The following is a 26,696-nucleotide window of genomic DNA, read 5'->3' on the forward strand; positions in this document are numbered from 1 at the left end:
CTTCTTCCTAAAGAATGTTTTTCAGTCCTTTGGATGATTTATATTTCCTACGGTGGCTTGGAACGTCTATGTGGCCTGCTGCAGGAAGGTATCCATTGGTGACAGACGGCTATGGAGCAGCTGAAATGAAGGCACTCTAAGAGACGTGCTTACGTGTGCAACACATGGAGTGGGGAAGCATGGGCTGCCAGCCACCAAAGCAGCAGTTTGAGATGGCCAGCCACCCTCCTAGGAGCAAGATGAGCCCTTCTATTCCTGTGAAGAGGGAGAGTCTCAGAAACCTACAGGGTCCCCCCCCCCCCCTACTCAGACCTATACGGTCGACAGCAGTCAGAATTCACTTGAAGGCGGTAAATTTGGTTTTGGTTTCTGGATTAAAAAAAACCAAGACAGAAATAACCTTTCTATTGATTATCAGATGAAAACAGTACACTGGCTGTATTTGAAGAAATACCTGGAAAAAGGATAATTAGAATCAATTTCAAGCGCATTTTCCCTTCGACGGTGTTACACTAAGTGACTACAATTAGCAGGTGGTCAGCTCAGACAATATTCCAGACATGCCCAGAACTGTTTCTAAGCCAAAAAAGGCTAATATTTTCTATCCCTTTGACTCTCGTCTCTCCATGGTTTACTCTGTGTCGGTTCAGCTCTGAGCATTTGAAGTCCTTTGATTCGCACACACCCCCCACCCTGTTGTAGACACAATAAGCAGCGGTTAACAGTCTAATATAATTTCTTCTACTGCATCAGTGGTTCTAAAAAACAGCCTACAGCAATGACAAGAAAATTAATGAAGTCACTTATTACATAAAAGACTGTGGTTAGAATTTTGGAGACCAGTTTTATCACAATCAGGATGTGGACAGATGACACCTTACGGTGGAGTGAGGGACATCAAAATGACTTTCTCTAAAATTGTTGTGCAGAGCTTTAGCGGAAGTTTTGTTTGTCTGGTACAAAAATAACCCTGTAATTAGTTACAACTATATATATATCGCCCAATATAAAGTATAAATCTACCTACAAGGCGGAAACTCTCTGCTAACTTACCTTTGGAACCATCTAATGTACTCCAGGAGCCCAGGCAGGGCTGTGCAGTAAGTCTTGGTAAACTGCTAAGCAGGCAGTTCGAACTCCTGAGCTATTTTGCGAGAGATGCTGCTGTCAGCGCCTGTGAAGAGTTACAGACTCGGAAATGCACTGTGTGCTGGTTCTGAGCCTGGATGGACTCGGTGGCGTGGGCTCCAATTTTGGGTAATGCGCTCACGGAGCTCTGGTCAGCCATGGGACAAGCACTGGGTTGCTAACCTCTAGGTGGAGAGTTAAAGCCACCAGCCGCTCTTCGGAGGAACAATGCGGCGGTCTATCCTCATCAATAGTTCTGGTCTTGGAAACCCAAGGAGCACTCTGCCCTGCCCTAGAGTATCAGTATGAGTTGGATCTGATGTAAATGCAGTGGGTTTGGTTTTCCGTTGAGATTAATACAGTCTGGTCACAGCTGTCAGTATTCGCCGAGTACAGTGATGTTTTAAGTAAAGTGATTTTCGGCTGCACACATTTTCAAGCACGCACTGTTTTCCCCTCATTGCTTTTGTATCTCTTAGCCACAAATTTTGTCAAATTTTCTGGTATTTGAGCTTAATATTGTAGTAATTAGTACTTGTAAAACAATATCAATGATGCTAAAACAAATAAAAAACAAAACAATCCTATGGGAATGAAACAGTAATTAAAAGAAAAAGGAGAAAAATTAAAAAGGCTTTTATCCAGTTACTAATACTGTTGTAATTCAATATGGAATGATTTTACACAAACATTTTGTTGTTATTGTCCATATAGTCTAATAACGATTACATTAAAGCAATTTACAACTATAGCTATCACATGTTAGTCTATGATGAAAGTTGATCATACACATTAGGAGGAATTCCGCATGGTCTGGTATGGAAGGTCCATGGAGTGGGGGTGTGGGGTGGACCCAGAGAGTTACTGTACCGTGTGACACCAACCCGACTGACATCAAGGTGGAAGCCGCCAGCACCCACAGTCAAGTTGGGGGACAACACAAAACCCACATATATGGAGGGTTTTAGTGGATAATGTGTTTTCATTTTTTCAGATGGGTTGTGTGTATATTTATGTCTGTATGTATACGTACATATATAAAAATAATGTTTCTTAAAAAACAAACACAAATGCCGCCCCCCCCCACACACCAGATTCCTTATCCCATAAGCGTAAATAGTATTGGAGCAGCTTTAAAAAAGAAAAAAAAAGAGGAGGAAAAGTAAAATTGAAATGGACATGGAGATCTTACTGACAAATAAATTCATTAAGCCTCAGCCGAGTCACAAGTCACCATGCTTTTCAGAGGCTCAGTTGTCCCATCTCAAGGATGGATATGTTATGAGCACCTCCTTCTAAGACTGATGTGAAAATTACATGGGTCAACCTATGCACAGTAGCTAACCTAAGTTACATAAACCTAAAAAACATTAGCAAACGTTGCCCCCAGGTCAGTGATGACTCTTGGCATCCCCTGTGGGTCAGAGACAAAGTGTTCGTCTTAGGCTCATTTCAAAGGCTCATGTATCAGAAGTAGCTTTCTTCTGAGGCACCTCGGGGTGGACTTGAACCTCTGCACTTCTGGTGATCAGAGGGGCAGATTTGTCAACTGCACCATCCAGGGTTTCCCCCACACCCAGGTAAGTGCTTATCAAATGGTCTCTACAACATCAGCACCACCAGCAGCACCATCTCTGGCAGCGCCACGCCCACTAAAGACTCCTCACCACAACTGCCACCTTGATTGACCCTTTCCTCTGGTCTCCAGAGGGCTCCGGGTCATTATGTTTTCACATGAAGAAGATATCCAATTTAACCTGGTAAGTATCAAGTATCATCTCTTGACTGTAATTCTCAGTACAGTTCAATCAGCCATAGGTGCATCGTCAAACTGCCCCGAGCCAAGTTCATGGCTAAGGATGAACATGAGGGCTGTCAGACACCTTCAGACTTATCACACCAGAGACCAAACAAAACTCATTCCCTGGCTTGGTACAAGCAGGTGTCAACGTCACCACTGAGACCCAGAGAATCCTCAAATGTTCCTCTTCATCAGCACAGGACATGCACATAAAAGATGGGCCAGATGGAAATGAAAGATTTCATTAGTAAAGAATGAAAGATTCTGCATTAAATAAAATCTTTATTTCAATAAATCATTAATCAAATTACAACCAATTCCTTTAACATTTGGTGACAGTACAGAGCAAAATACCCTTGTCCATACTATGAATAGCCCATACCAGATGACCACAAAACAATCTATGCAGTAACAGGATAAAGTAAGCAGGCACTATCTGGAGGCCCATTGAACCCAACGGTTGAACAAAACAACTTTTTGGAGAACAGGAGTTGAAATGAAATAGCAAAACTCACTGGCATCAAGTCGATGTCAACTCATAGCAACTCTAAATGACAGGGTAGAACTGTGCCTGTGGGTGTCAGAGACTGCCCCTCTTTCCAGGAGTACACAGCCTCCTCTTTCTCCAGAGGGGCAGCTGGTTGGTGGTTTCAAATAATTGACCTTTCCGATCACAGCCCAACATATACCCACTGCACCACCAGAGCTCCAAGTGAAGTACAAGACAGGTGAAAAGTAAAAATCAGAAGTGACAGTGTCAAAAGAAACGTTTTTTCCCCCTTCTTTCATCTTTTCACGGCAATTCTCCGCCAATTTCAAAGCGAGGTAGTACGCTCAGAAAGACACTAAATAATTGCTTCTTGAAAAAGGGAAGATATCATTTCAATTTCCAAGGTGTCTGAAATGCTAAGTCCTTATTGGCAATCTCCAAAAATATTTAATGAGACCATATATTTTTTAATCATTTTATTGAGGGCTCGTACAACTTATCACAATCCATCCATCCATCCATCCATCCATCCATCCATCCATCCATCCATCCATCCATCCATCGTGTCAAGCACATTTGTACATTTGTTGTCATCATCATTCTCAAAACATTTTCTTTCTACTTGACCCCTTGATGATCCTCATTTTCCCCTCCCTATCCACCAACCCTCCCTCACGAACCCTTGATAATTTATAAATTATGATTATTTTGTCTTGTCTTACACTGTCCAACGTCTCCCTTCACCACTTTTCTGTTGTCTGTCCCCCAGGAAGGGGGGTATATGTAGATCTTTGTAATTGGTTCCCCCTTTCTACGTCACCCTCTCTCCACCCTCCAGTTATCGCCACTCTCACCACTGGTCCTGAGGGTTGGTTTATCTGTCCTGGATTCCCTGTGGTTCCAGTTCCTATCTGTACCAGTGTACAGCCTCTGGTCTAGCCGGATTTGTAAGGTAGAATTGGGATCATGATAGTGGGGGATGTGGGGAGGAAGCATTAAAGAACTGGAGGAAAGTTGTATGTTTCATCGTTACTATTGTGCACCCTGACTGAAATGAGACCATATTTTAAATAAAAAAACATGGACTAAAGGTGGTGATATTATAAACCTGCATTTCCCAAAGTGTGACATCGCTAATTGTTACATTAAACATCGAAGGAGAGAGAAGGGAGACCAGGGTGGTGGTGGTGCAATAATGGCCATTTAAGTTTAGGAAAATATTGAGGCCAACAAGTTAAAGAGCTTGTTTGTCAATGCAAGACTCTAAAGGTTTTAGCTTGCCATGAATTTAAAATAACAGGAATCTCTAGGTGGACATTTAATATATTTATTTCTAGCTGAAATGAAGGGTTAACTGAAAAAGATATATTCAAGTCTAACTCATTGAATCTACCGTATATACTCAAGTATAAACCGATCTGAATATAAGCCAAGGCACCTAATTTTACCACAAAAACTGCATTAAAGGTGTGCTGAAACACTCAGCTTATACATGAGTATATACGGTATGTTGCAGACTGTGTTGTTGAAGCCAGGGATCATGAGGAAGCTCACGCTTTCGCTGGGCTGGTCCACCTCTGAGAGTTGGAGAGGATGATGCTGTCACAGTCTGTGAACACCAAATGTTGGAGGGCGGTGGGCATAGGTCCCCTAAACCAGGGGTGTCAGACTCAATTAAAATACGGGCCATTAGGTGCACCAGGCAAGATTCACGCGGGCCTCATCACATTTACAGATTCTATTAAATTTATATTTTGACATCAGGATTCAGAAATATGAATAGGATAATTAAAATGCTATATGATTGCTTTTATTTAAACATTTATTTTTTAATGTATTTATAAGACTAAAATTATTAATTTTTATCCAAAACTTGCCTCCTACTAGTTTTCAATTACCTCTCACGTTGTGAAAGGAAAATATAACAAAGTAACTAATAAAAACACAAAATGTTGGACAGCTGAAAAACGTGATGCACAATCGTAATGGCTTCCCTCTAAAAAACGTTAGCTAGCGCTGCCGCTAGGTATGACTCATAACAGCACAAACCAGAGTGCTCGTTTTAATCTTTTCACTATTGGGATCTGTTTACATGACGTGACACTGAGAGTGACAAATATATCGCTTCCAAATGTCGCCGGAACTGAGTCAGCTCATTTAGACACGTCCACAGGCCCCCAGGAAAGGCACTGGGCCACATGTATACTTGTCTTCAGTAGTCAAAGGGTTAACGAGGGAATTGTGTGCATGGTATTGCCTCCATCTCCCCTAAGTGCTATTTTCTTCATAACAAATTTTTTTTCGATTTTCTTTTTATTTCAGAGCATCGTGGGCTACATGTGGCCCGCGGGCCGCCAGTTTGACACCCCTGCCATAAACCATCACCTAGGAGTCTCATACAAGAGAAAACAGAGAGTCTAACTAGAAAAGAGGATTGCAGGGAAGAACCAGTTTGCATTTCCAAAATAAAAGGCAAATCATTAGCCTAACCCTAGGGACCAAGACCTAGGCAGACGGGAGCAGATCAAGGGAACACATGGAAGATGACTTTGGACCCAAACAGAACCTGATAGTCGGAATTAACTACAGAACTAAGACCAACACAAGAGACCCCTTGACCTGGAATAAGCCTGGATTCCGACCAAGAATGTGGTACGTGCCTGTAACAAAGAAGAAAGCGTCTACGACCTGGACCCAGTCAACCGCCCAGAGTGGCTCCGCACGCCTGGGGCACAGCTGTCACTAGGAAGAGTGTGCTCTTTGTGACATAAACCACTGATATTACACTATCCACCCACTTGGAAAAACACAGGTCTGCATATCTTCCCTCTGCAATTGGGAAATCTCACGGTTGTGGTTATTTATGCTTTGGGCGTAGGCACTCAACGGGCAGTAAAATCTGTGATGAGAGGTGAGGCTACTTCGAGCCCTGCGTTTCCCCACTACGGCACAGAAATATCAGTGTCTTGCAGGGAGCTAGCCCCAGCGCTTTCTGCAATGTACGGCATATGGACCACAACACATTGCTAAAACATTTTCAATTCCAAAACATCTGGCCCCAAGGGTGTGGGAGAAGGGCTTGTCGACCCGGAGCATATGGCCCAGTGAACAAGGCCTGCGTGAAGCCACACGTCTCTGCTTCCATTCCCTTGCTGAGATGCTCCACACACGGCTGAAATGAACCAGCTGTGCCTTTCCCTGGAAAGGGCACACACAATCAATTTGGATCATTTAAGCTTATGGAAGACTTCCACTCATAAAGCACCAATAAGTCTGAATCAACAACTCCTGCAATCTCTTATTGTAATAAACAAGATTTTAATTACCTCAGGCAACAAGCACAATGAACCTCGACTATAATGGAGCTCATGGAGGTTTCTTCTGGAGGATTTTTCTTTGCGTTTACTCCGACTTCGGTGGAAGCATCGCATGATGCAATTCCTACGGCGTGTTACCCGAAGCTGGACCGAAGTTTCTCACCACGGAACAGGGAATGCGAATGGAGTAGGAAGAAAACTCAAGAGGAGGTGGAAGTTATCGTGGGTCACAGTGACGGCCAAGATAGCAGGGAGCGGTTTGCAAACCTGCAAATGAACTTGAACCGGTCACTCTGACGCCAGTGTTCCAACCACAGGGTTCTCCTGTGCCCTTCAGGGTACTTGATGCCACCAGCCACGTAAAGTGACATTTTCACAGTTTCCGCAGAGTAGGGCCAGGTACTCATGGAGGGGTCAAGATCAAGCCTTCCACAATGCCTACCCTGAATCCTCTCTCTTCCTGAACTTTACCACGTCCCGTCTCCCTCAGAGCCGTTGCACATTCCTGCAGATTCCAGCACATCTCTTTCCCCTCAGAAAATGCCATGGACCCCAGAGACCTTCCGTCTTCTAACACAAGGTGACTCTTACTTACAGCGACTATGTTACTGCCCTGGAGGGCAGGGACTGTGATTTCCCCACAGTTGAGGAGCCGGGTGGCCCGGTGGGGAAGTCCTGGGCCTGCCCACTACAACGCCTGTGATTTGAATCCATCACCCACTCCCAGGGGAGGATGGGCGGCTAGGTGCTCCCAGGAGGACGAAACCTTCAGATGCCCTGAGCAGCAGCCCTCCTCTGCCCTGCACGCTGCGAATGACTCACCTTTGCCTTTGGCTTTGCCTTCGTATCCCAGCACCTGCCCCGCCCAGGTGAGACTCCAGTGGGCTTGTCTAACGGTAACTGCGCCGTCACAATGCTGACTATTAAAAAGGGATTTTAGTTTGCTTTCCAAAGACACGCTGTGCACCCCGCCCCTATTTCTATTAGACTGGATGTTTTTAGGTTTAGAAACTACAAAACCGGGCCCAATGTTTTGGTCAGGGAAGTGTGGAGAAGGCTGAATTTCTAAACGTGTGCAAACCAGGCTGTCCTGGGCGACCTCAAAGAATTCCTGAGAGGCTGGCTGCACACTTTACAAAGTTGTGTCTGCTGCCATTTACCCTCAGGGAGCAGCCCCAGCTTCTAGCTGGGCATGTGCTTAAAAACCAACCCGCAGAACAGGCAGCTGTCCAAATCCCCAAGGCCCTGGCTGTGCCTCAGGTCAGGTCGGAAGGAACAAGGGACAGCAACGCTGTCATGCGAAGTACGAGCGGAGTATCGGGGCAAGTTCCCTCTCCTACAAGTTTCGAGATGGTGCAGCACCTTCTCAGAGCGGTCTACAGTATAGACATTAATTATAGAGATAGTTAATTTTATTAATTCAAGTCCACCAGGTTCAATTCCACCGAACACACTGCTCTCTCTACTACAGAGTCTCACGACCAAAGCACGACTGGTGATATTAAGCCAGACAAGTCTGTGTGGTTGGGGCTCTCCGGGGGATTGTGGGGCATTTAGCAGCACAGGGGGCCTCTAACCACTAGACACCAGTCACACACCAACTGGCTGCAGTGGTGACACCAAAAATGTCTGCAAGCCCCGGGACGAGCTACAACACGGGTAAGCCTTAACAACCTTACGTGTCTGGAAGAAACATATATAATAGGATATATAACAAGATAGACATATAGTATACGATCCTATTCATAGAGAATAAACACACATATAGAGAGTCTATGGTAACCAGAAGAAGGGAAAGGAAAGTGTCCTCAGCCTGGAGGCAATGCGCTTCGGCAGCACCATTTGGAAAAGGGCAGTGACAACAGAGGTCTAACACGATGAATGAAATCCACGCCACTGGATTATTTATGCAAAGAAGGTTCCGTTGGCAAATGCTGAGGAGGATAAATGAAAAAGTACTGCTATACAGTTTCAGCTCATACATTCATTAGTATATTTATTCCAAATAAAACGTATTTAAACATGGCTCTGCGATCAGTGTGTGGCTGCAGACAAGCTTGTGTTACACACTTGTCTTAGTCTAGGGAGAGGCCCTTCAACAAGAGGTCCAATCACAATAGTGGCTTTCCAGACCAGGTAAATTCAAGGTACTAAGTTCAGCTCAGGAAATTTTGGCAACTGTTTTCTGAGATTCTAGGTTCTTGAAGGGCATAGTACAATCACAAGGGCTTAAAAAAAGTCTTATGAACCTGGTTAGACCAGAGGATGCACAGCGGTGCAGTAGGGATCTGGAAACACAGGGAATCTAGGACAGACGAACCCCTTAACACCAGCGGCGGGAGTGGCGACACCAGGAGGGAAGGGGGTATAGAAAGGGAGAACCGATCTTGGAGATCTATGTGTAATCTCCTCTCTGGGAGATGGGCAATGGAAAGGTGGGTGAGGGGAGATGCCGGGCAGTGTAAGATAAGATAAAATAATTATTTATAAACTATTAAGGGACCAGAGGGAAGGGGGAAGCGGGGAGGGAGGGGGAGGGGAAAAAAGGAAACCGAGCTGATTCCAGGAACCCAAGTGGAAGGCGAATTTTGAGAATGACGAGTGCAACGAATGTATAAGGTTGCTTTGCTCAACTGATGTATGTATGGATCGTGATGAGAGTTGTATGAGCCCCAATAAAAAGATTTATTAATTAAAAAAAGAAGAAACAAAAAGTCTTATGAAAAGCGAAAACTTCATTGATGAAAAAAAAAAAGTGGTGCCATGAAATCGTTTTCCATCACAAGCATGCTGCTGCTCAGTCTTTGAAAGCAGCAAGTACCTCACTATGAGACGTTTGTGGGGAAACTTCACCCCAGCCCTCCGGCCCGGGGCTTCCCTTTAGACTTCTTTAGTTTCCCGAGGCTCAAAGAATCTTGAAGAGGAACGTGATTTGAGTACTGCGGACGTCCAAACTACCATTTGACTCAGGGTAACTTGAAGGTTGCAGGATTCTTTGGGGCTAAGGTTAGATATAAAGCACTTCCTTCTGAAGCACACAGACCTAGATGGAGGATATGTAGCAAAGCAGCAGCTTCACGTTTTGATTTTTGTTGTTGTTGTTGTTAATAAAGGTGTGTATAAGGCTGTCATCCTACCTTTTGGCCTACCCTCACATTTTACCACAATTTTAAACAGAATCTGGATTACTGTTTCCAGGTATTGCCAAATGTCCCAGGTTGAGAACCCTTCCTCTAACTTATCACTGCCAGTGCACCCCTCCCCAATGACTCTCCACTGCTCTTCTCCATAATGCACAAAGTGTAATGAACCGTCTCCCCCTAATGATAACCAAAATTTAAAAATTTTTACTTTCATTTTGAATTTCCTAGAAAACAATCTAATTTGTGTGGAAAGTCTAAAGATGTAGGGATGGTACAGAAATCTCAGGGAGAGCCAATACTCATTAAGAGTCCAAGTACAGGAAATTAACATAACATATTATGGGCACAAAAGCGAGCAACATTATTGTGCATATTTTACAGTTAAATTTGATCCAGTTACCTCTAATCTCTCAAAATCAAGTTCCTCCAAATATATCCACTAAGGAATTAAACTTGCTAATCACATTTTTATAAAGCAAGCAATGAACCAGATGGGCTTTGATGGGGAACACAATTGATATAGGTATCCTTACCATCTGACACTACTTAGAAAAGAAAAAAATCACCCGGCTTGGTCAAACAGTAAGTCTGAGCATGGATGCTGCCATTTTAAACTAAGTTTCTGAATTCAAAGACCCTTCCTGGGTAAAGGAACACAGAAGTGGTCATTTAAAGTTATAGCTTTTCAGAAGGATATATATCTACGGGGCACATCTTTGTCAGAATCAAGGGCACAGAAGAGATAGGCCCATCATGGCATTACGGGTAGTGATTATGAATGAGGTTTAAAATTCCCAGTTCCTAGCCCAGCCCGCCACAATTGACCCCAGTGTAGCAAGCAGATTAAGTTGTCCAATTTCCAGGCACAGTCTTTTGTGGGGAACGGCATTCACTGAACAAACGGCGACCCAATTCTAAGACAGAAGCTCCAGAGCAGAGCTGGCGGGGCACAAACCTCTCCTTCCCCCTCACCACCCATTGGGAACCGCTCAGCAAGGTCAGCCCGACCCTTCACTCTTAAAATACACGATCTAGTTTGCTTCCAGGAATCAAGTTTCCAAGTGGAAATGAAGGAAAGACTTCTGAGAAACGATTCATTCCATTTCCAGGGCGGGGGGGAGCCCATTAAGTAGAATAAACCTTACCCATGTGGCATATAATTAGCGTGACAAGGGCAAGAAACATCCGTGAGAAAGGAATCCTAATAGGGGGGAAATTGCTAATGAGAATTTGTCAGCTAAACAAGATCGAGGAATCATTTTCTCGGAGAACCAATTTCTGGTGTTTCGGACAATGGTTGAGAAGACAAACTCAGACTCACCACTGTCGATTAGGATTCAGAGTGATGTTACCGGACGCAGTCAAATTGCCCCTGTGAGTTTCCGAGGCTGTAACTCTTCATGGGAGTTGAAAACCTCATCTTTCTCCCTTGGATTGGCTAGTGGTTGTAAGCTGCCGACCTTGTGGTTAGCAGGCCAGCGACTCACCCCACCCCAGAATACCACTAGGACACATAAGCACTCACAAGTGCCAGAAGATCCTCATGGGGACCACCATGCCTAGAGATCCGAGCCTAGAATATTCATTGACAATGAAGCTGGCTATTGAGCCTCCCTCTGTCCTAGTTTCCCATCCTTTTTCCTCACTGGGCAATCTCTGATTCTGGATAGAAAGCCATCTGTGTGTGGCTTTACTGCAGGAATGTGTGCCCCACATGGCACCTGGCTAGATCTGTTCAGAGTCGTGAAGGGACAGGGCTGTTGGCCTGCAGCTTGGAAGAGGGGTGAGTGCAGAGCATAGACTTGCGGCAGCTGAAGAAAGCAATGCCCCTGCACGGAGACCAAGGGACCACCTAGAGAATGGCCCCCGCCGGCCTCTTCTCTGCGGCAGGAAAGCGTGAGTCCAAGCAGTGGGGGTGAGAACAAGTATGTCTTTCTTGGGGAATCTTGAGCCTTGGCTTGACAACAATGTTCTCCCTTAGGAGGGGCGTGTGCACCTAAACTTCAGGGATAACTAGAAGGCATCCGTGCATGGGATTGCTGGGAGGGGGATTTATGGACCTGGACATTTATAGGTAAACCTATGTAGAGATACATATGTGCACGCTCTCTGTGCAGGGTGTCCAATGCAATCACCAGATTCTGGTAAAAGACATGACTTCTCAGAAGACATCAAACACTAAGCGTGATCATTTTCCCTCTGGCCCCTTGGCTTGTTTCAGATCCTTCCAATGAGACAAATATCCAAATGCACGCCACGCTCAACCATGTCCAGCTACCAGCGTGCACCCGGACCACAAAAAGATGACAGCGCAGGGGCCCCAAATATTTTGGAAAAATAAAAGTACATTCACACTGACGGAGACTCAAAGGTATATAAGGTTAGCCATGGAAAGCAGGCATTGTCCCCAGCCAAGAGGAATGGAGAAGTTTGACGCTGGCTCTCTGGCTCTCCCCTGCTACATCAGCACTTGACCTAGCTGTGCGCATGCTCTTTCTGCTCCTGGCAGCTTGGTCAGTGAGACAAGTGCCATGGGAAAGTGAAATGTCACCATCGAGTCCAGCCCCGGGCACAGGGCTCGGGACACGTAGGGCCACGGTCACTTTCGAAGTGCCTAACAGGAGCAAAGACATTTCTGGAACTTCCCTAGTGAGAGAAAGAAGGCCTGAGATGGCTTTTTACAGGACAGCTAGCTTTTCTTTCCGCTAAAAGGTGAAAGTGAAGTTGCCGGGGTCTCCCATGAAATGTGACCTTTAGTAAAAGTGAGGTTTCAGAAATGGACAAGGACCAGAAACTGTGTCAAAGAACCAAATGACTGAAGACCATGGACCTGGGCTGAGTATGCTCCAACCAGGATGCTTACAAGGCCTATGGATCTCTCTAGCTGAATGCAGACGAGGCCCTGGAGGGTCCAGAGCCACCAGCCACAGGGTAGAGCAGTGGTTCTCAACCTTCTTAATGCCCTAACCCATTAATGCCGTTCCCCATATTGTGGTGACCCTCAACCATTTTCATTGATACTTCGTCACTGTAATCTTGTTACTGTTATAAGTCGGGCAACCCCCGTGAAAGCATCATTCAACCCCCAAAGGAGTTGCGACCCACAGGTTGAGAACTCCTGGTGCAGATAAAGGATCTCCAGGGAGGCAAAGGTAGGTAGGTACCACCTAAGTTTGATTTGAGAAATGTTTAGGGGTGAAGGTATGGAATCACGTTCACGTAAAAACCCAAAGCAAATTGAACCAGAGGTTTCTCTCACCTCCACAGGGTACCTCCTGCCATTGATGCTGTGTTCGGAGCCCGCCGAGCCATTGCTGTGGCCCCAGTGAAATTCCACCTTCTCCGCTTTGAATCGCCCGGGGAGCCCGGCACCGCTGACAAAATAGTCGTCTTTCAGAAGGATGGCAACTGTGGGAGATGGAGAGGAAGGGAGGAAAAGAGAGTGAGCTTCAAACCCAAACTTAGGATTTATTTGATGTTGCCCCTAGTACAGTTCATGATTACCATGATATGGGTTATTTCCTTATGTTGCCATTAAAAAACAACAACAACTCGCCAAAAACACCAGCCTTGCGTACACTAGCACGGTCGGTGTACTATGGCCACTGATGCTCGATGCTTTCGGGTCTGCTCCGGGCTCAGGGGAGCCCATGTACAACTGAACAAATCATGGTGCCATCCCATGACTGGCCAGACATCTGAATCAGAGGGAGAGATTCATAGAATTTGCATGGGTTGATATTTTTGGAAGTAGAGTGTGGAATCTTTCTTCCGAGACCATCTTAGTGTGGAAGCTCTGCTGCAATGACGCTGATGAGCCCCAGAGAAACCCGTACGCTCCCGATGACACATGGCTGGAGCTGCTTATGGGCCCAATGGCCAGGAACCAAACCCGAGTTCCACAGAGAAGGCAAGAATTAGACCACAGAAGTGCCACTGATTCTTAGGGTTACTGTTGTTGTCTTGTGCTATACTCTGGAGACATGTCTGACTCTTGGTGAGCCCCATGTGTCCTGGGGGATCTCAGGGAATCACACACTCACTGCCATCGAGTCAATGCTGACTCAGCCACCCCCTGTGGGTTTCAGAGCTGTTTAGAGGAGCAGAAAGACCCAGCTAGCTTTCCATCAAGACAAGGCCCAGAGAATGACCTCAAGATGTCTTATCCGTTTAACAGATTTGGTTTACGACTCCTTTGTCATTCTAAAAATTAAAACATTTCTCTTAGTTCATGCATCCACAGCACAGGGAATTGCACCCAAAGCCCAAACTTAAGAACAAAGAAAAACAATGAAAAAATCAAGGAAAAGAGAAATTGACAACAAATAACTTGGATTTATCCTAGCATGCAATTTTTTTCTTAGTGCACCATTTGAACACACACACACACAAATTCTGTCTTATAAGTGCCGCATTCAGTCCTTTGTGTTCTCAGAAGCCACTTCCCTCATTCAACAGCTACTTATTGATCGCCAAATGTGTATGAGGCCAACTAATGCACTACGTGGTTTGTGATCAAAAGCCATGCTTGGATAAGCCGTGGTGAAGCAGATCCTTAACTGTCTCTTCTTCCTAAACAGACCACAATTGGAACTTCATTTGTTTACACTTAATTTTGAAGTTTTTATGGTACCTTGGGTGAAAGTTTACAGCATAAGTTGGTTTTCCATTCAACCATTTGTACCCATTTTGTTTCATGACACTGCCTGCAGCCTTCTTAATGCAATGGCCTTTTCTCCCCACTCCCTTCCTGGGTTCTCCATTGCCATTTGTTCTGCTGTCCTGCCTCTTCCTGGCATCTGAATTTTCTTTGGGGGAAAAGGTTGTCCTTTTGGTAAAGTGGGTTGTGTGTTGGGCTGTTCACCGAAAAGAATATGGTTCAAACCCACCACCTGAACTGTGGGAGAAAGATGAGGCTCTCTACTCCCAAGAGGATTAATGGTCTCAGAAGCCCACAGGGCAGTTCTCCCCTGCCTGACTGAATGGGAGGAGTCGGAATTGACTTGATGGCAGTGAGTTTGGAGTGATGATGGATGACATGATGAGTATCCTCTTCCCTGATGGTATCATTTGCATTACAAGCCTCCCTAATTTTGGCTAAAAAAGTATCACTGGGTATGGAGTTCAGTTCCAGGCTTGAAGGAATGTTAAGAACCACAGCCTCAGGGGCTCCCCCAGTCTCTAACAGATGTGTAAACCCGGTCCATTTTATGATTTTGAATTTTGTTCTACCTTTTCCCCTGTCCCTCTCTGCCAGAACCTTTTACTGTGACCCTACTCAGAATGACTGTTAGTGGTCGCTGGGCACCATCAAGCTTCTCTGATCTCAGCGTAGTGGGCACTGTCATTACGTGGCTCATCAGACCTTTGGATTAATGATTTCCTTGAGTTTTTTATTTTCTCCTCTCACTGGCTCTGGATGGGGAGGAGTGAGAAGTTGCATCTTAGCAAGCAGCTCTTTCTCCATAGGTGCTTCAGGATTGGTGACTGGGACCCACTTCTAAAGCAGTATAACTAAGTTTCAGAATCTCTCTTTATAAAAGCAGCATTAAGCACCAATGAAGAAACCTTGGTCTTATAAATTCTTGATTCCTACTGCATTCAAAAGAGGGAGTTTTGCCCCATTTCTGAATCATAGACAGTAAGATTTCAACTGTTGGCACAGAGAACTAAGGAATGAAATGACAGAAGAGAACGTCCGTAGGCCATGCAGATGTGCCACAACGCTGTTCCACCTTTCTTGGTGCTGGTCACATTGCAGAACGGGTGTTGGTAAACATCAGGAATGGGCTAGAGAGTAAATATGTGTGGCTTTGTGGACCATATGGTCTTTGCTGCAATATTCCACCTGGCCTGTGTAGCCCAGAAACAGTCGCTGACAATATATAAATAAAGGTGCGAGGCTGTCTTCCAGTAAACCTTTATTGATGAACACTGGAAGTTGAATTCGTTAGCCTCTTCATCCGTTGTGAAAGACTCCTTTCTGTTCTTCCATTTTCGTTTACTCGTCAAGCATTGATAGATGCGAAAGCAAGCAACAGTGTTGGGTGTCATTTGGCGAGCCCTATTTCAGAAGTGAAAGTCTTACCACTGTACCAAGCGCACTGCGCGGTCCGAGGTGGCAACACGCGCGCATGCGCTCAGCTGTCTGGCGCGCTGACACTCCTCCCAGCCGGCTGTACACTCTAAACATCCCATTTTGCTTCACAAGGACGAAGGCACCGCATTGTGAATGCATCTGTTACAACAAGCCCAGGGACTCAGCAGCCTCCTATAAATATTTGATTCTACCTAAATCATTTATGTCTCTGTTAGGGGTCATTTTACTTGTTTTAGATGAATAATTAAAAGCATAATTAGAAAACTGTACAATCTGAAATGGTAATCTAATTTTTCATTTTACAGTAGTCCACGCTCGAGCACACAGCCCGCCACAAGCACCGACTCTCCTCCTGAAAATGCTTGGATTTTTGTTTACAAATAAAATGGGACAGAAAGAACATCCCCAGATAGCGTGCACCGATTTTCGGTTGACTACGTATCGGTTCACCTGGCTCCTTTTCAAAACAGGCATCTCTACGGCGCACAAGATGCCCTGAGAGTGTGCGCTCCGGAGACCTCGAGACCTGGCCTGGAATCCCGCCCTGCTGCGATCAGTGACATGGTCCTGAGTGGGCTACCTGGCTTCCTCGTGGCCCGAAGTTCCAGTCTTGCTTACAATGGGGACAAACAGGTCTACTTCGTGAGGATCTTTTGACTTCTACAGGAAACCACATGTAGGAAGCACGAACACAAATGCCGGGAACCCCGCAAGCACTCGTTCAAAGGCTGCTGCTGTCCGCCTCACTCCCAATGACATGGAAGGAACTTGTGTGCAGCACCAAAGAGTGACCCCATGGTTCTAGCTCTCTATGTTGAGGTTGGAAAAACCAAACTCACTGCTACAGAGTTGATTCCGAATCCTAGTCACCTACAGAGCAGGGATGACCTAGCCCTGTGGGCTTCGGAGACTGCAACTCAAAGAGATGAGCACGTCATCTTCCTTCCACAGAGCACACAGTGGTTTTGAACTGCTGAGACCCAGTTAGTCCCATGTGCAACCCCCGACATGACCAGGGCGCCTCAGTGTCATTCTCAATGTGATAAATGACACAGGGTGGGACAACAAGGGCATGTGTGGCCCAAATGCCACATGGGAGAGATCTGATGTGCTGAGTGGATAGATGACTCAGTTTATCAAATTAGAGAGCCAGAAAGGTATTTCCTTGTCTTGATCATTTCAACCCTTGTGACTCACACCTGGGAAAAGACCATCTTAATGTGGTGCTACATTTCCCTGATGCTAATTCATTTGCCCAGGAGCAAAGGGTAAGCTGGAAGTTATTAACGTTGACTTACTTTCACAGAATACATACATGCTTTTTAACAGTACGTCAATTCAAGTGAGATAGCACTGGCTTTTCCATTTCTGGTCTGAATAGAATTTTCTTTGAAAATCAATTCATTTAACTAAAGCAAAGCAAGCCAATGGAAAGAAAGTCCACACTACTTCAAGGATAACGATGAATAAATAATGACTCCTAACTCCAAATGAAAAGCGGTAGTAGTAACAGTTGACTGTGGATAAGACAAAGATCCGGCAGGTGATAAGCAAGGACCTGCAGGCTAATGGGGGAGTGAGGAAGGCGTGACATGCTTCAGTGAGAGGGAGAATTTCTGGAACTAGGCTCCCTGGTTTTTAAACTGTTGACAAGGATTGGAACTAAATGAAAGCAGCGTGTTAAAAGCAATCAGAGCAGGTGTTCTTCTTGTTAGAAGTCATCGAGCTGGTTCCACCCCAGCACCCAAGGGAACACAGCTCAGTCCTGCGCTGAACTCACAGTCGTTCCTATGCTGAGTCCACTGTGCAGGCGCGGTGGCAAGACATCTCCTGGAGGGCCTTCTTCTTTTGTGCGGCCCTTCCTCTTCATCAAGCATTACGTCCTTCTGCAGGGGCTAGTCTCTCTTGACAACACGTTTGAAGTCTTTAGGACAAACTCTCCCCATCCTTGCCTCTGACGAATACTCTCGCCTTATTTTTTCAAAGGCAGATTGGAGTTTTTTTTCTGGTAGCCCGTGGTACTTTCAATATCTTTCCCCATCACCAATGTTCAAGTGCACCGATTCTCCTATGTTCTGGCCTCATTCCATGTCCAGCATTCACATGCATACGAGGCCATGGAGACTACCGTGGGGTGGGTCAAGGGCCCCGTGGTCCTAAAAGTAGCACCCTTACGTCTCACCACTTGAAAGAGGTCTTGTGTGGCCGGTTTACGCAATGCAACCCATTGCTTGATCTCTTGACTGCTGCTTCTATGAGTATTAATGTGGATCCAAGAATGAAAAAAATCCTTGACAACTTCAACCTTTTGTCCATTCATCATGGGGTTACCTATTGGTCCCATTGTGAGGATGTTGGTCTTCCTCACGTTCACCTGTAATCCACACTGAAGGCTACCTTCCTTGATCTTCATCAGCAAGTGAAGTTCTCCTCATTTTCAGCAAGCAGGGTTGTGTCCTCTGCATACCACAGGTTTTTAATAAGCCTTTCTCGAACCCAGATGCCACACTCTGCTTCATATAATCCAGCTTCTCTGGTGCTCTGCTGAGCACACAGATTGAACAAGTATGGTGAGATGATGCAACACTCACACACACCTTTCCTGATTTTAAACCATGCAGTAAGAACGTGTTCTGTTCAAACAAGTGCCTCTTGATCCCTGTACAAGTTCCAAATGAGCACAATGAAGTGTTCCGGAATTATCCATCTTCTCACGGTTATACACAGTTTATTATGGTCCACACAGTTGAATGTCTTTGTGTAGTCAATGAAACACAGGTAAATCCCTTTCTGGTATTCTCTGCTGTGAGCCAAGCTTTCCCTGACATCAGGAATAATATCCCGTGTCCCACCTCACCTTCTGAATCCAGTCTGAACTTCTGGCAGTTCCCTGTCAATGTGTGATTGCAATCATTACAGGGTGATCGTAAGTTAAATTTTACTTGTGTGTGAGATCAATGATACGGTTCTATAGTTTAAGCATTCTGTTTGGTCACCATTCTTTCTTGGGAACAGACATAAAGACTTTAGGAGTACATTAGAGCTTAAATTCTGAGCACCCCATTTGCAGGAGGCTATGGATGACAGTGAAAACCCAAAATCCATGTGCAGCGACCTTATGTAGATTAAGCCTTCCTTGACTTCCTCCGATCATTAACCAGGGATGTGGACGATGCTGCCCTCGGGCAAAGTGCATGGAAAAGTCGAGGAGTGCCACCCTTCTCCAGCCTGCCCAGGGAGGCTCCACCTCTTAGGTTCTTGTCTGGGTCTGTCCTTGGTGGACAGTACTGGGAACACACAGTCATGAGTCATGCCCTATCAATCATGCCCTGGCTATCTTGGTCAGAGGCCCTAAACAAATCTCATAAGCTCTTCTAACATAATATAAGCGTCCCAAGCCCGGTCTTGCTCCCACTTCTGTAGTCCCACCTGTAACTGTGATCTGCTACCAATCATGAATTTGTGATAGTTGCCTTTCTCCCATGCCTTATTTAACCAGCATCCTGACTCGAATGCTGAAACGTCATGATGACCTCCTGCTCAAGGCCTCCCTCATCCAGAGGGGTCTGCGTCTTTGTCTTATTTAAGACTTCATAAATGTTTTCCTTAAATTCTATTTGAGATTGGGGTATGAAGAAAATCACCTTAAAAAACATACCAGTTGTCTTTGAGTGGGCCCCTAAAACTAGTGACCCAACGTGCCTGATTTTCTGAAGTAACTCACCTCTGGGGTGGACAGGAACCTGCATTCTTGTGGTTCCAAACCAGACTCACTGCCACCCAGTCAATGCTGACTCATAGTGACCCCCTGTGGGTTTTGAGACTGTCACTGCCTACAGGAGTAGAAAGCCTAGTCTTTCTCCCTTGGAGCTACTGAGGGGTTTGAACTGCTGATCATGCTGGGACTCAATAAGGCAACTGTGCTGGCAGGTAGATGATGCATGGCTCTAGGTAAGGCTCTGCATATGATTCTCCACGGCTTGAGATCTGGGAGCATCGATTTCTCTGGGCAGCCCAGGCAGTGGGTCATTCCAGTTTGGCCCCATACTCAGAATTTGCTCTTCTGTCTAGATAGACTGAAGCAGAATCCACATTTCAATAAGATCTCCTGGTGATCGATATGTATGAATATAAGACCTTATTAAACGTAGATTCCAGTTCGGTATATCTGGGTAGGAAAGGCACATCCTCAGCAGTGGTGGAATGGAAATGCATGGTCGGAAGCTCTGGCTAGCTTGTTGTGAACAAGAGACTGGAGGGCACCTGTTAAAGCAGAGAGTTGCTTGGTGCCGGGCCTTCACCCTGTCTGGAAAGGTTCTTCTCTGACACCAAGTCTGGGTCACATTTTCAGGGAAATGGCTCAAGGATTAATAATCCATTGGTGCTGGACACCTACTTTCTGCACCATTTAGCTTCTTTTCAATTTAGCACACTATTTTACGGCATCTGTGCCCGCACTGTGCCATGTGGCAAAGGGGGGGGGGGAGTATACCAATAGCAAATAGGAAAATGGAACTAATTCAATGTGCATTGTGACAGAGACATTTACTCTTTTTCCTTCATACGGGACAAAGGAAGAAAGTAATGAGTAAGCTGGGAGTCCAGCAAGTAGCTAAAGACTCGTAGGAGACCCAGGCTTCTTAGCGTACCTCAGAAGAGCCAGTGCTAAGGGTAGCACGCTTCTCTGGAAATGTTCTTGATGAACGCATCACCTTTTCATTCCACAAAAGTGAAAGACAGGGAAATAACTTGAGAGGAAATGACATGGAATGGCGGGCTCGATAGACAGTTAGGTTCCTCAGGAGGAAATAGAGAGTGCTATCCGCCGTGTAAGGATATTTTAGACAACTTGCGAGAAGTGGAATGGGCCCAACCAGGCCACTCTAGTGATCAGGCTGGATTGCATCTACGGCACTCTCAGGGGGGTGAGCATTCCAACTGGGTTTAAATGTTAACTTTCTACATTCATATTTTAATATTCAGAAGACTATTTTACGGATAAGTGACCAGTAAACGCTCATCAGGAAAATAAATAAATACTCTCTTCTGGGTTTATCTTTCTGGAAGTAGAAGGAAAGAAGGAACTTTTGGCACAAGAAAATAGGCGCGGCCTGAAGATGAATGGTTTTCAGAAGAAGGAGTGCTGTCTTCGTGGCGGTCAGCAAGACGGCTATGGCGTGAGCAGCTGGAGCAATGGTAAACCGTGTGGCTTATGCTTTCGTTTAACGAAAGCTCTTTATTCGGGGCATAATTGCAGATTCAGATGCAATCATACATAACCTACAGAGAGGTCCCATGCTTCCTGAACACAGTTTTCTCCAATGGTAGCATCTAAAAAAAGTAGAGCCGCGCGATACATGCTTTCCCCCGAGTGGGAATTATCTATGTCCTGTGGTTGTTGTTGGTGCCTTCTCGTTGGTCCTGACTCCCTGAGGCCCTAGAAACCACAGAACAAAACACTACCCACTCCTGTGCCAGCCTGACAGTTGTCCTGTTTGAGCCCGTTGTGGCTGCCACTGTGTCAATTCCTATTTGGTGCTGTCCCTTTACCTTACCAAGGAGCCAAGTATGGTAGTGCTTACTCACTGGGCTGTGATCAGCGGCACAAGACCACTAGCAGCTCCAAGCAAGAACGACGGGGCTTTCTACTCATATGAACAGCCTCAGGAACCTCCCGGGGTGGCTCTACCCTGTCCTACCGGGTCCCTGTAAGTTGGCACCAACTCGACAACAGGGAGTTTGGTTTGTGTTTTCTACTTGACTAACCATGACGTCCTTTTCCAGCAACTGATCTCACCTGACAACATGTCCAAAATCTGTGAGACAGTCTCGCCAGGCTCATTTCTAAGGACATCAATATTATATGGCATTTCAGATCAAACCCCATCGTTACTTTAGCTGTACAGCACCCTGCGCAATGGGGATGCTGTTCAGTTGGGTTGATTGGATCCAAATGTCCTTTACACAAAGCAACAAAAATCTTCTTTCTCCAACAAGCTGGAGAACTTAAGTCATTTGGCAATCTGAAGATCTACAGACAAACTTTTTAAGCGAAAATAATTTAGATGTTTCTGCTAAAGAAAAAAAAAAACACTAACTAAAACCAAAATGAAGCACAAGGTGATGGGGGCACCCAAGTCTCCAAATTACCATACACTGAAACTCTTTTAGGAGAATAAATATGCATTTCTGTGTTCTTGCTCCTGATTGCACAGGGCTGCCGGTACCTTTTCAGAACCCCTACTGTCAAATCAGCTCAGTGTTTCTCTGAGATATTGGTTGGTTCATCTAGTATTATGTATTATAATTTTTCCAGTAATAGAAGTACAGCTTACGAAATCACAGGGATTTGTTTCTGTTTCTCAGAAAGCTGTGCGTCTTCTGAAATCCCCGAGACAAGATGCCTTTTGCGTCTCTAAAATCAAGCACATGAACTCAGACATGCAACAAGTTGTGGATCACTCCAGCAAGTCGGCAGAGTGACAGAGACTGATAATCAGCTTCTGGAAGACCAAGGTCATGAATCAACTTGCATTGAGTGAACCCTATACAGTCTAAAGCCTGTCATTGGTGACATAGAGCTGAAAGCTGTCACTGAAACTTGTTATCTGTGCAGAAGGCTGTCAGGCGCTGCAAGCCAAGTAGAAAACCAGATCAGAGAGCCCAGTGAATTGCCTCTGGCAGGCTGCTGGAAGGTGACGCTGAGGTGGCACTCAACCCACACGCTCATCACCCTCAGTGTGGCCAAGCGCCCGACCACCTCACTCCCACTGTCTAAGGAGGACACCCACATGTGAGATATAAAAAAGCACCAGCAGGGGAGAAAGTCTGGGCTTCCACAGTAAGAGCTGGATCTCCAATGGAGAGTAGAGGGGTGGGAACGAAAACGTAGGCGCATGTAACTTTACAGACACGCATGCTTTCCCAGAGCAGCTACTCAAATGGGTAAATCAAGGCACAAGAGGGCTAACTTGAGACAAGGCAGGAAGGAGAACAGTTGAGGAGGCACTATGGGAAGAAGCCCAAAGCCCAAGACCACTGTCCCGAGCCAAGGAGAAGCGAATTTCTGAACATGAAGAGATCAGTCAGGAGGAATCTCGGACAGTGAAGGTCTGGAGAAGGGAATGGTGTCCCCACAGCTGCATGCACAGCCAATGAGGGACAAAGACAAGCAACTGTAGGACCCACAGCAGTAAGGGGACCAACGGGTTGGTGGTAAAGGGGTTTTAGCTCACCATGAAGGTTTTGGGCAGCCAGGGGTCCTGAAAGGGATCATGGAGTGGGGGATGGTAACATCTTTGGTTACAAAGGGTTGATTTAAAATAACCAGAAGAAAGCAAAATTGAAAATTGGCTAGCGTATGAGGAGTTGGTGAGTGAGTAGACTAAATTCCGCTCTTGCAAGCGGGAGGCCAGGGTTTGATTCCTGGCCAATGCACCACACACAGAGCTCACGCCCGTCGCTGCTGTGTAGCTGTGGATGCCGGACACGTTTCAGCAGGACTTCCAGACTATGGCAGACTAGGATGTAAGCCGGGTGATTTACTTCTGACAACCAGCCAATGACAACCCGCTGGGATCACCATGGCCCCAGGCCAGGTATAACCCATTGCAGGATGGTGTGAGATGGGGCTTCATTTCCTGCCAGTGTGCGTGGGCTGTCCTGAGTGTGGGGCCAACGCAGTGGCAGCTAGCAATAATAAAATATGAAAATAAGATTAAAAAACAAATCTCGAGGCACTAACAGAACCCAAGCGTGAAAGAGACTTAATGAAACATCTCAATGTTTATTTTCAGATTGGACACAGAAAGGCCTTCGCTGTTGCTTAACATGGATAATCCAGGTAGCCAGAACTGCACCACATGACGAACGACGGCAGGCTGCTCTGTACCAGAGTCATGGTGAAAGACGAGGCCTCACATTCACAAACACACCCCAGACACAAGAGGGGTATGGTAAAATGTTGTGGAAAGGTCAATCTGCTTGTCTGATATACAGGGAAGAGAAACTGTTCTTCTGCGCTCTGCTATCCCAAAACACATTAATGAAGAAAAATTGCAAGGGAGACAAGATGTTGATTTATTTCCTTTTGTGAGTTTGCCCAATTGAACCTTGGTGTAGGGTGAGAATGTTCTATAGGTGCCTTGCCTCAGATGGTAGCCACTGCCATGTGTAGCCAACGAGCACTTGAAATACGGCTAGTGACACTAAGAAATTGAACTTTTAATTTTAATGAATAAAAATCTAAATTAAACTAGCTGCATGAGGACCCTATTGGACAACACAGGTTTCTGAAAACCAGGGCCATCCATGGCTCCCTTGGGTGGGAATGTAAGGGCAAATTCATTCTCCATCAATGAACAGCAGTAACAGTAACATCAATATCAAGCACGTGCATTGCAAGATGCGAAAGAACTGTTCAGTCTACTTAATGCAGTGGCTTATGGAATAACAATCCTGAAGTGCATTTAACAGAGTTGATCAGTTTTTGAAAACGAGAGGCAATGAATGATTGAGCAATGTGTCCAAAGTCACACAGTACATCAAAAGTCAGTTTGCAAACCAAGGGCCACTTCCAAAGCTCTCACTTAGCAATGGGTTCCCCACAGCTACAGGCAATGTTCAGGAGCGAGTCACGGTTCAGGTGGCTAGTGACCATGAGACAGGCTTCTTGCCAATCCAGGCAGGTCAGGACCACAGAGCCTACCTGTTTTCCCGGTGTTCTTCATCCAGGTTTTGTTGGAGGACTCATTGTCAAAACCATCCAGTTGCAGGTCCTGGTACTCTTCGCCGACAAGGGCATGCTGGTCTACAATGTCTATAGGAGACTGGTGATGGCCCCCACAGCTGACACTGGATGTGACCCAGTGCTCAGGACCATAGGCACCTGTAAAAGAAAACAGCAACACTTCAGTCCTAATGGCTCAGGGTTTACAGTTACAGTGGAACTGGTGAGACTGCAGAAGCCAAGCCCAGCGCAACTTAGATACGTTTTCTACATGCGTCTACTCCAGAGACACCAAACTCTCTCTCACTGCCATTGAGTCGATTCGGACTCATAGTGACCCTGCAGTGCAAGGCCGAACTGCCCCTGTGGCTTTCCAAGACTGCAACTCTGCACAGGAATGGAAAGCCTTGTCTTTCTTCCAGAGAGACATCAGAGTACAGAAAGCAAAGGGTTCAAGAGCCACCTGCTTGATATGACAAGGACAGGGAAGAAAGATGGATTTGCTTCTTGAGTGGCAATCAAACATTTGCTACCTTCATCTTTCACCAGATGGGTTGTCAGAGTCCTTCCCATTGAAAAAATAGCTCAAGAAGTGTTCTAAAATAGGTAGAGCATGTATTGACAAGAAAACACCGTAACCAATTCAGAACGCTGTGTTATCATGAGCATAGTATCTTAAAGATGGAGATTGTTCTTAAGCACAGGAGTTGGTCAACAGAAAAATAAAAACAAAACCCCAAATTAAAAAAAAAAGCAGCCACAAACGTGGGTACGAAGGGAGGGCCTGTCCTTAGGCGGAGGGGGCTGGTGGCAGACCTCCCACCCTTGCACACGTCTCCTCCTGGCTCCCTCTCTCAGGAGAAGCGCGGCGAGGCCCAGTAAGTTCCTTTCATCTTGGACTCCCTCCGTGCTCCTACAGATAAAGACTTTACTGGGGCATGCCCCCCAGAAAGGAAAGGGGCGGTGTCCCCATGAAGCATCATTCTAACGGGAGAGTAGACCACTGAGTATCTCTAAGCAGAAAACACGCCTCATCTGCCTCACTGCCCACTTAGAGATGAAAAATGATCGGGGCAGAGTCGATTAAGAGCTGATAACAAGTCGTGAGATTTTTCTGCACTCTAGCCTGGACCTTCTTGCTTAACAGAGCAGAAACAATTTGTTAAAAAGAAACAACCTTTCTTAAGCTAACCCCCTTTTGTTCTGAGCCAGCTAAAGCACGGTTAAGTCTGAAATTTTAGACGACAGAGATCAATCAATGAAGCTTAGCCTGTGTATGTGCTTACGCATGTATATACAAACATAACATAAACACGCACACAGACAAGGGGATTCAAAAAGTTTATAGGAGAATGGAAGCATCCCATGAATTCCTGGACGCCCCGCGTGTGAATAACTCCAAGGCTTCTTAGCTTTCAGTTGCTTCAGAGATGATGTAGGAGGGGATGCATGGGAAGAGCAACGCTTTTACTAGCCAGTTACACCGTACCGAGGCTTGGGTGGTGAAAGACCAGATTAACCTTAAACCCCAGTCTCCCCCTGAGCGAAGAAGAGCCTATATCTCTGTCTGTTATCACTACCAAACACGTTGTCATTGTCCCCTCTTCTCTGTTCCATCGTCTCTCCGTTCCCAGCACATAGAAACAAGGATCTCGCGGGGCAAAGGGACAACCACCCACCATCTCTTCTTATGGGATTGGACGCTCTGCAGCTGCAGGACTAACGGGGCCCCTCCTGGAGGCTGACTCCTGCCCTTCTTCTCCGGGACTTGCTCTCAGTCTGAGTCATTTCTCCTAATTTGCATTGCCAACAGCGTGATAGACAAAGACAATCAGAAGAACACGTCCACTAGTTGTCAGAGGTCTAGCGACATCAGGGCACTTTCAAAAATCATTTAAAAGTGCCATCATTACCTTCTGGAACAGTTAAACCTCACGATTTTCTTTACTGAAGAACTCCGACTAAATTAGAAAAGGTCACCGGTTTCTC

General features: G+C 45.7%; 1 protein-coding gene across 5 annotated transcripts in view; it reads right to left on the reverse strand.

Moving 5' to 3' along the window:
- PTPRG (protein tyrosine phosphatase receptor type G) overlaps nt 1-26,696 on the reverse strand; it is a 755,578-nt gene that overhangs the window by 301,223 nt on the left and 427,659 nt on the right. For all 5 annotated transcript variants that reach the window (XM_075549956.1, XM_075549955.1, XM_075549953.1 and 2 more), the window contains exons 3-4: nt 24,687-24,866; nt 13,139-13,287 (exon numbers count right to left, since the gene is read on the reverse strand). In XM_075549956.1, the coding sequence (XP_075406071.1) occupies nt 13,139-13,287; nt 24,687-24,866 (329 nt within the window). The remainder of the gene's footprint in view (nt 1-13,138; nt 13,288-24,686; nt 24,867-26,696) is intronic.

Source organism: Tenrec ecaudatus, chromosome 5, assembly GCF_050624435.1.
Source record: "Tenrec ecaudatus isolate mTenEca1 chromosome 5, mTenEca1.hap1, whole genome shotgun sequence".
NCBI lineage: Eukaryota > Metazoa > Chordata > Mammalia > Afrosoricida > Tenrecidae > Tenrec > Tenrec ecaudatus.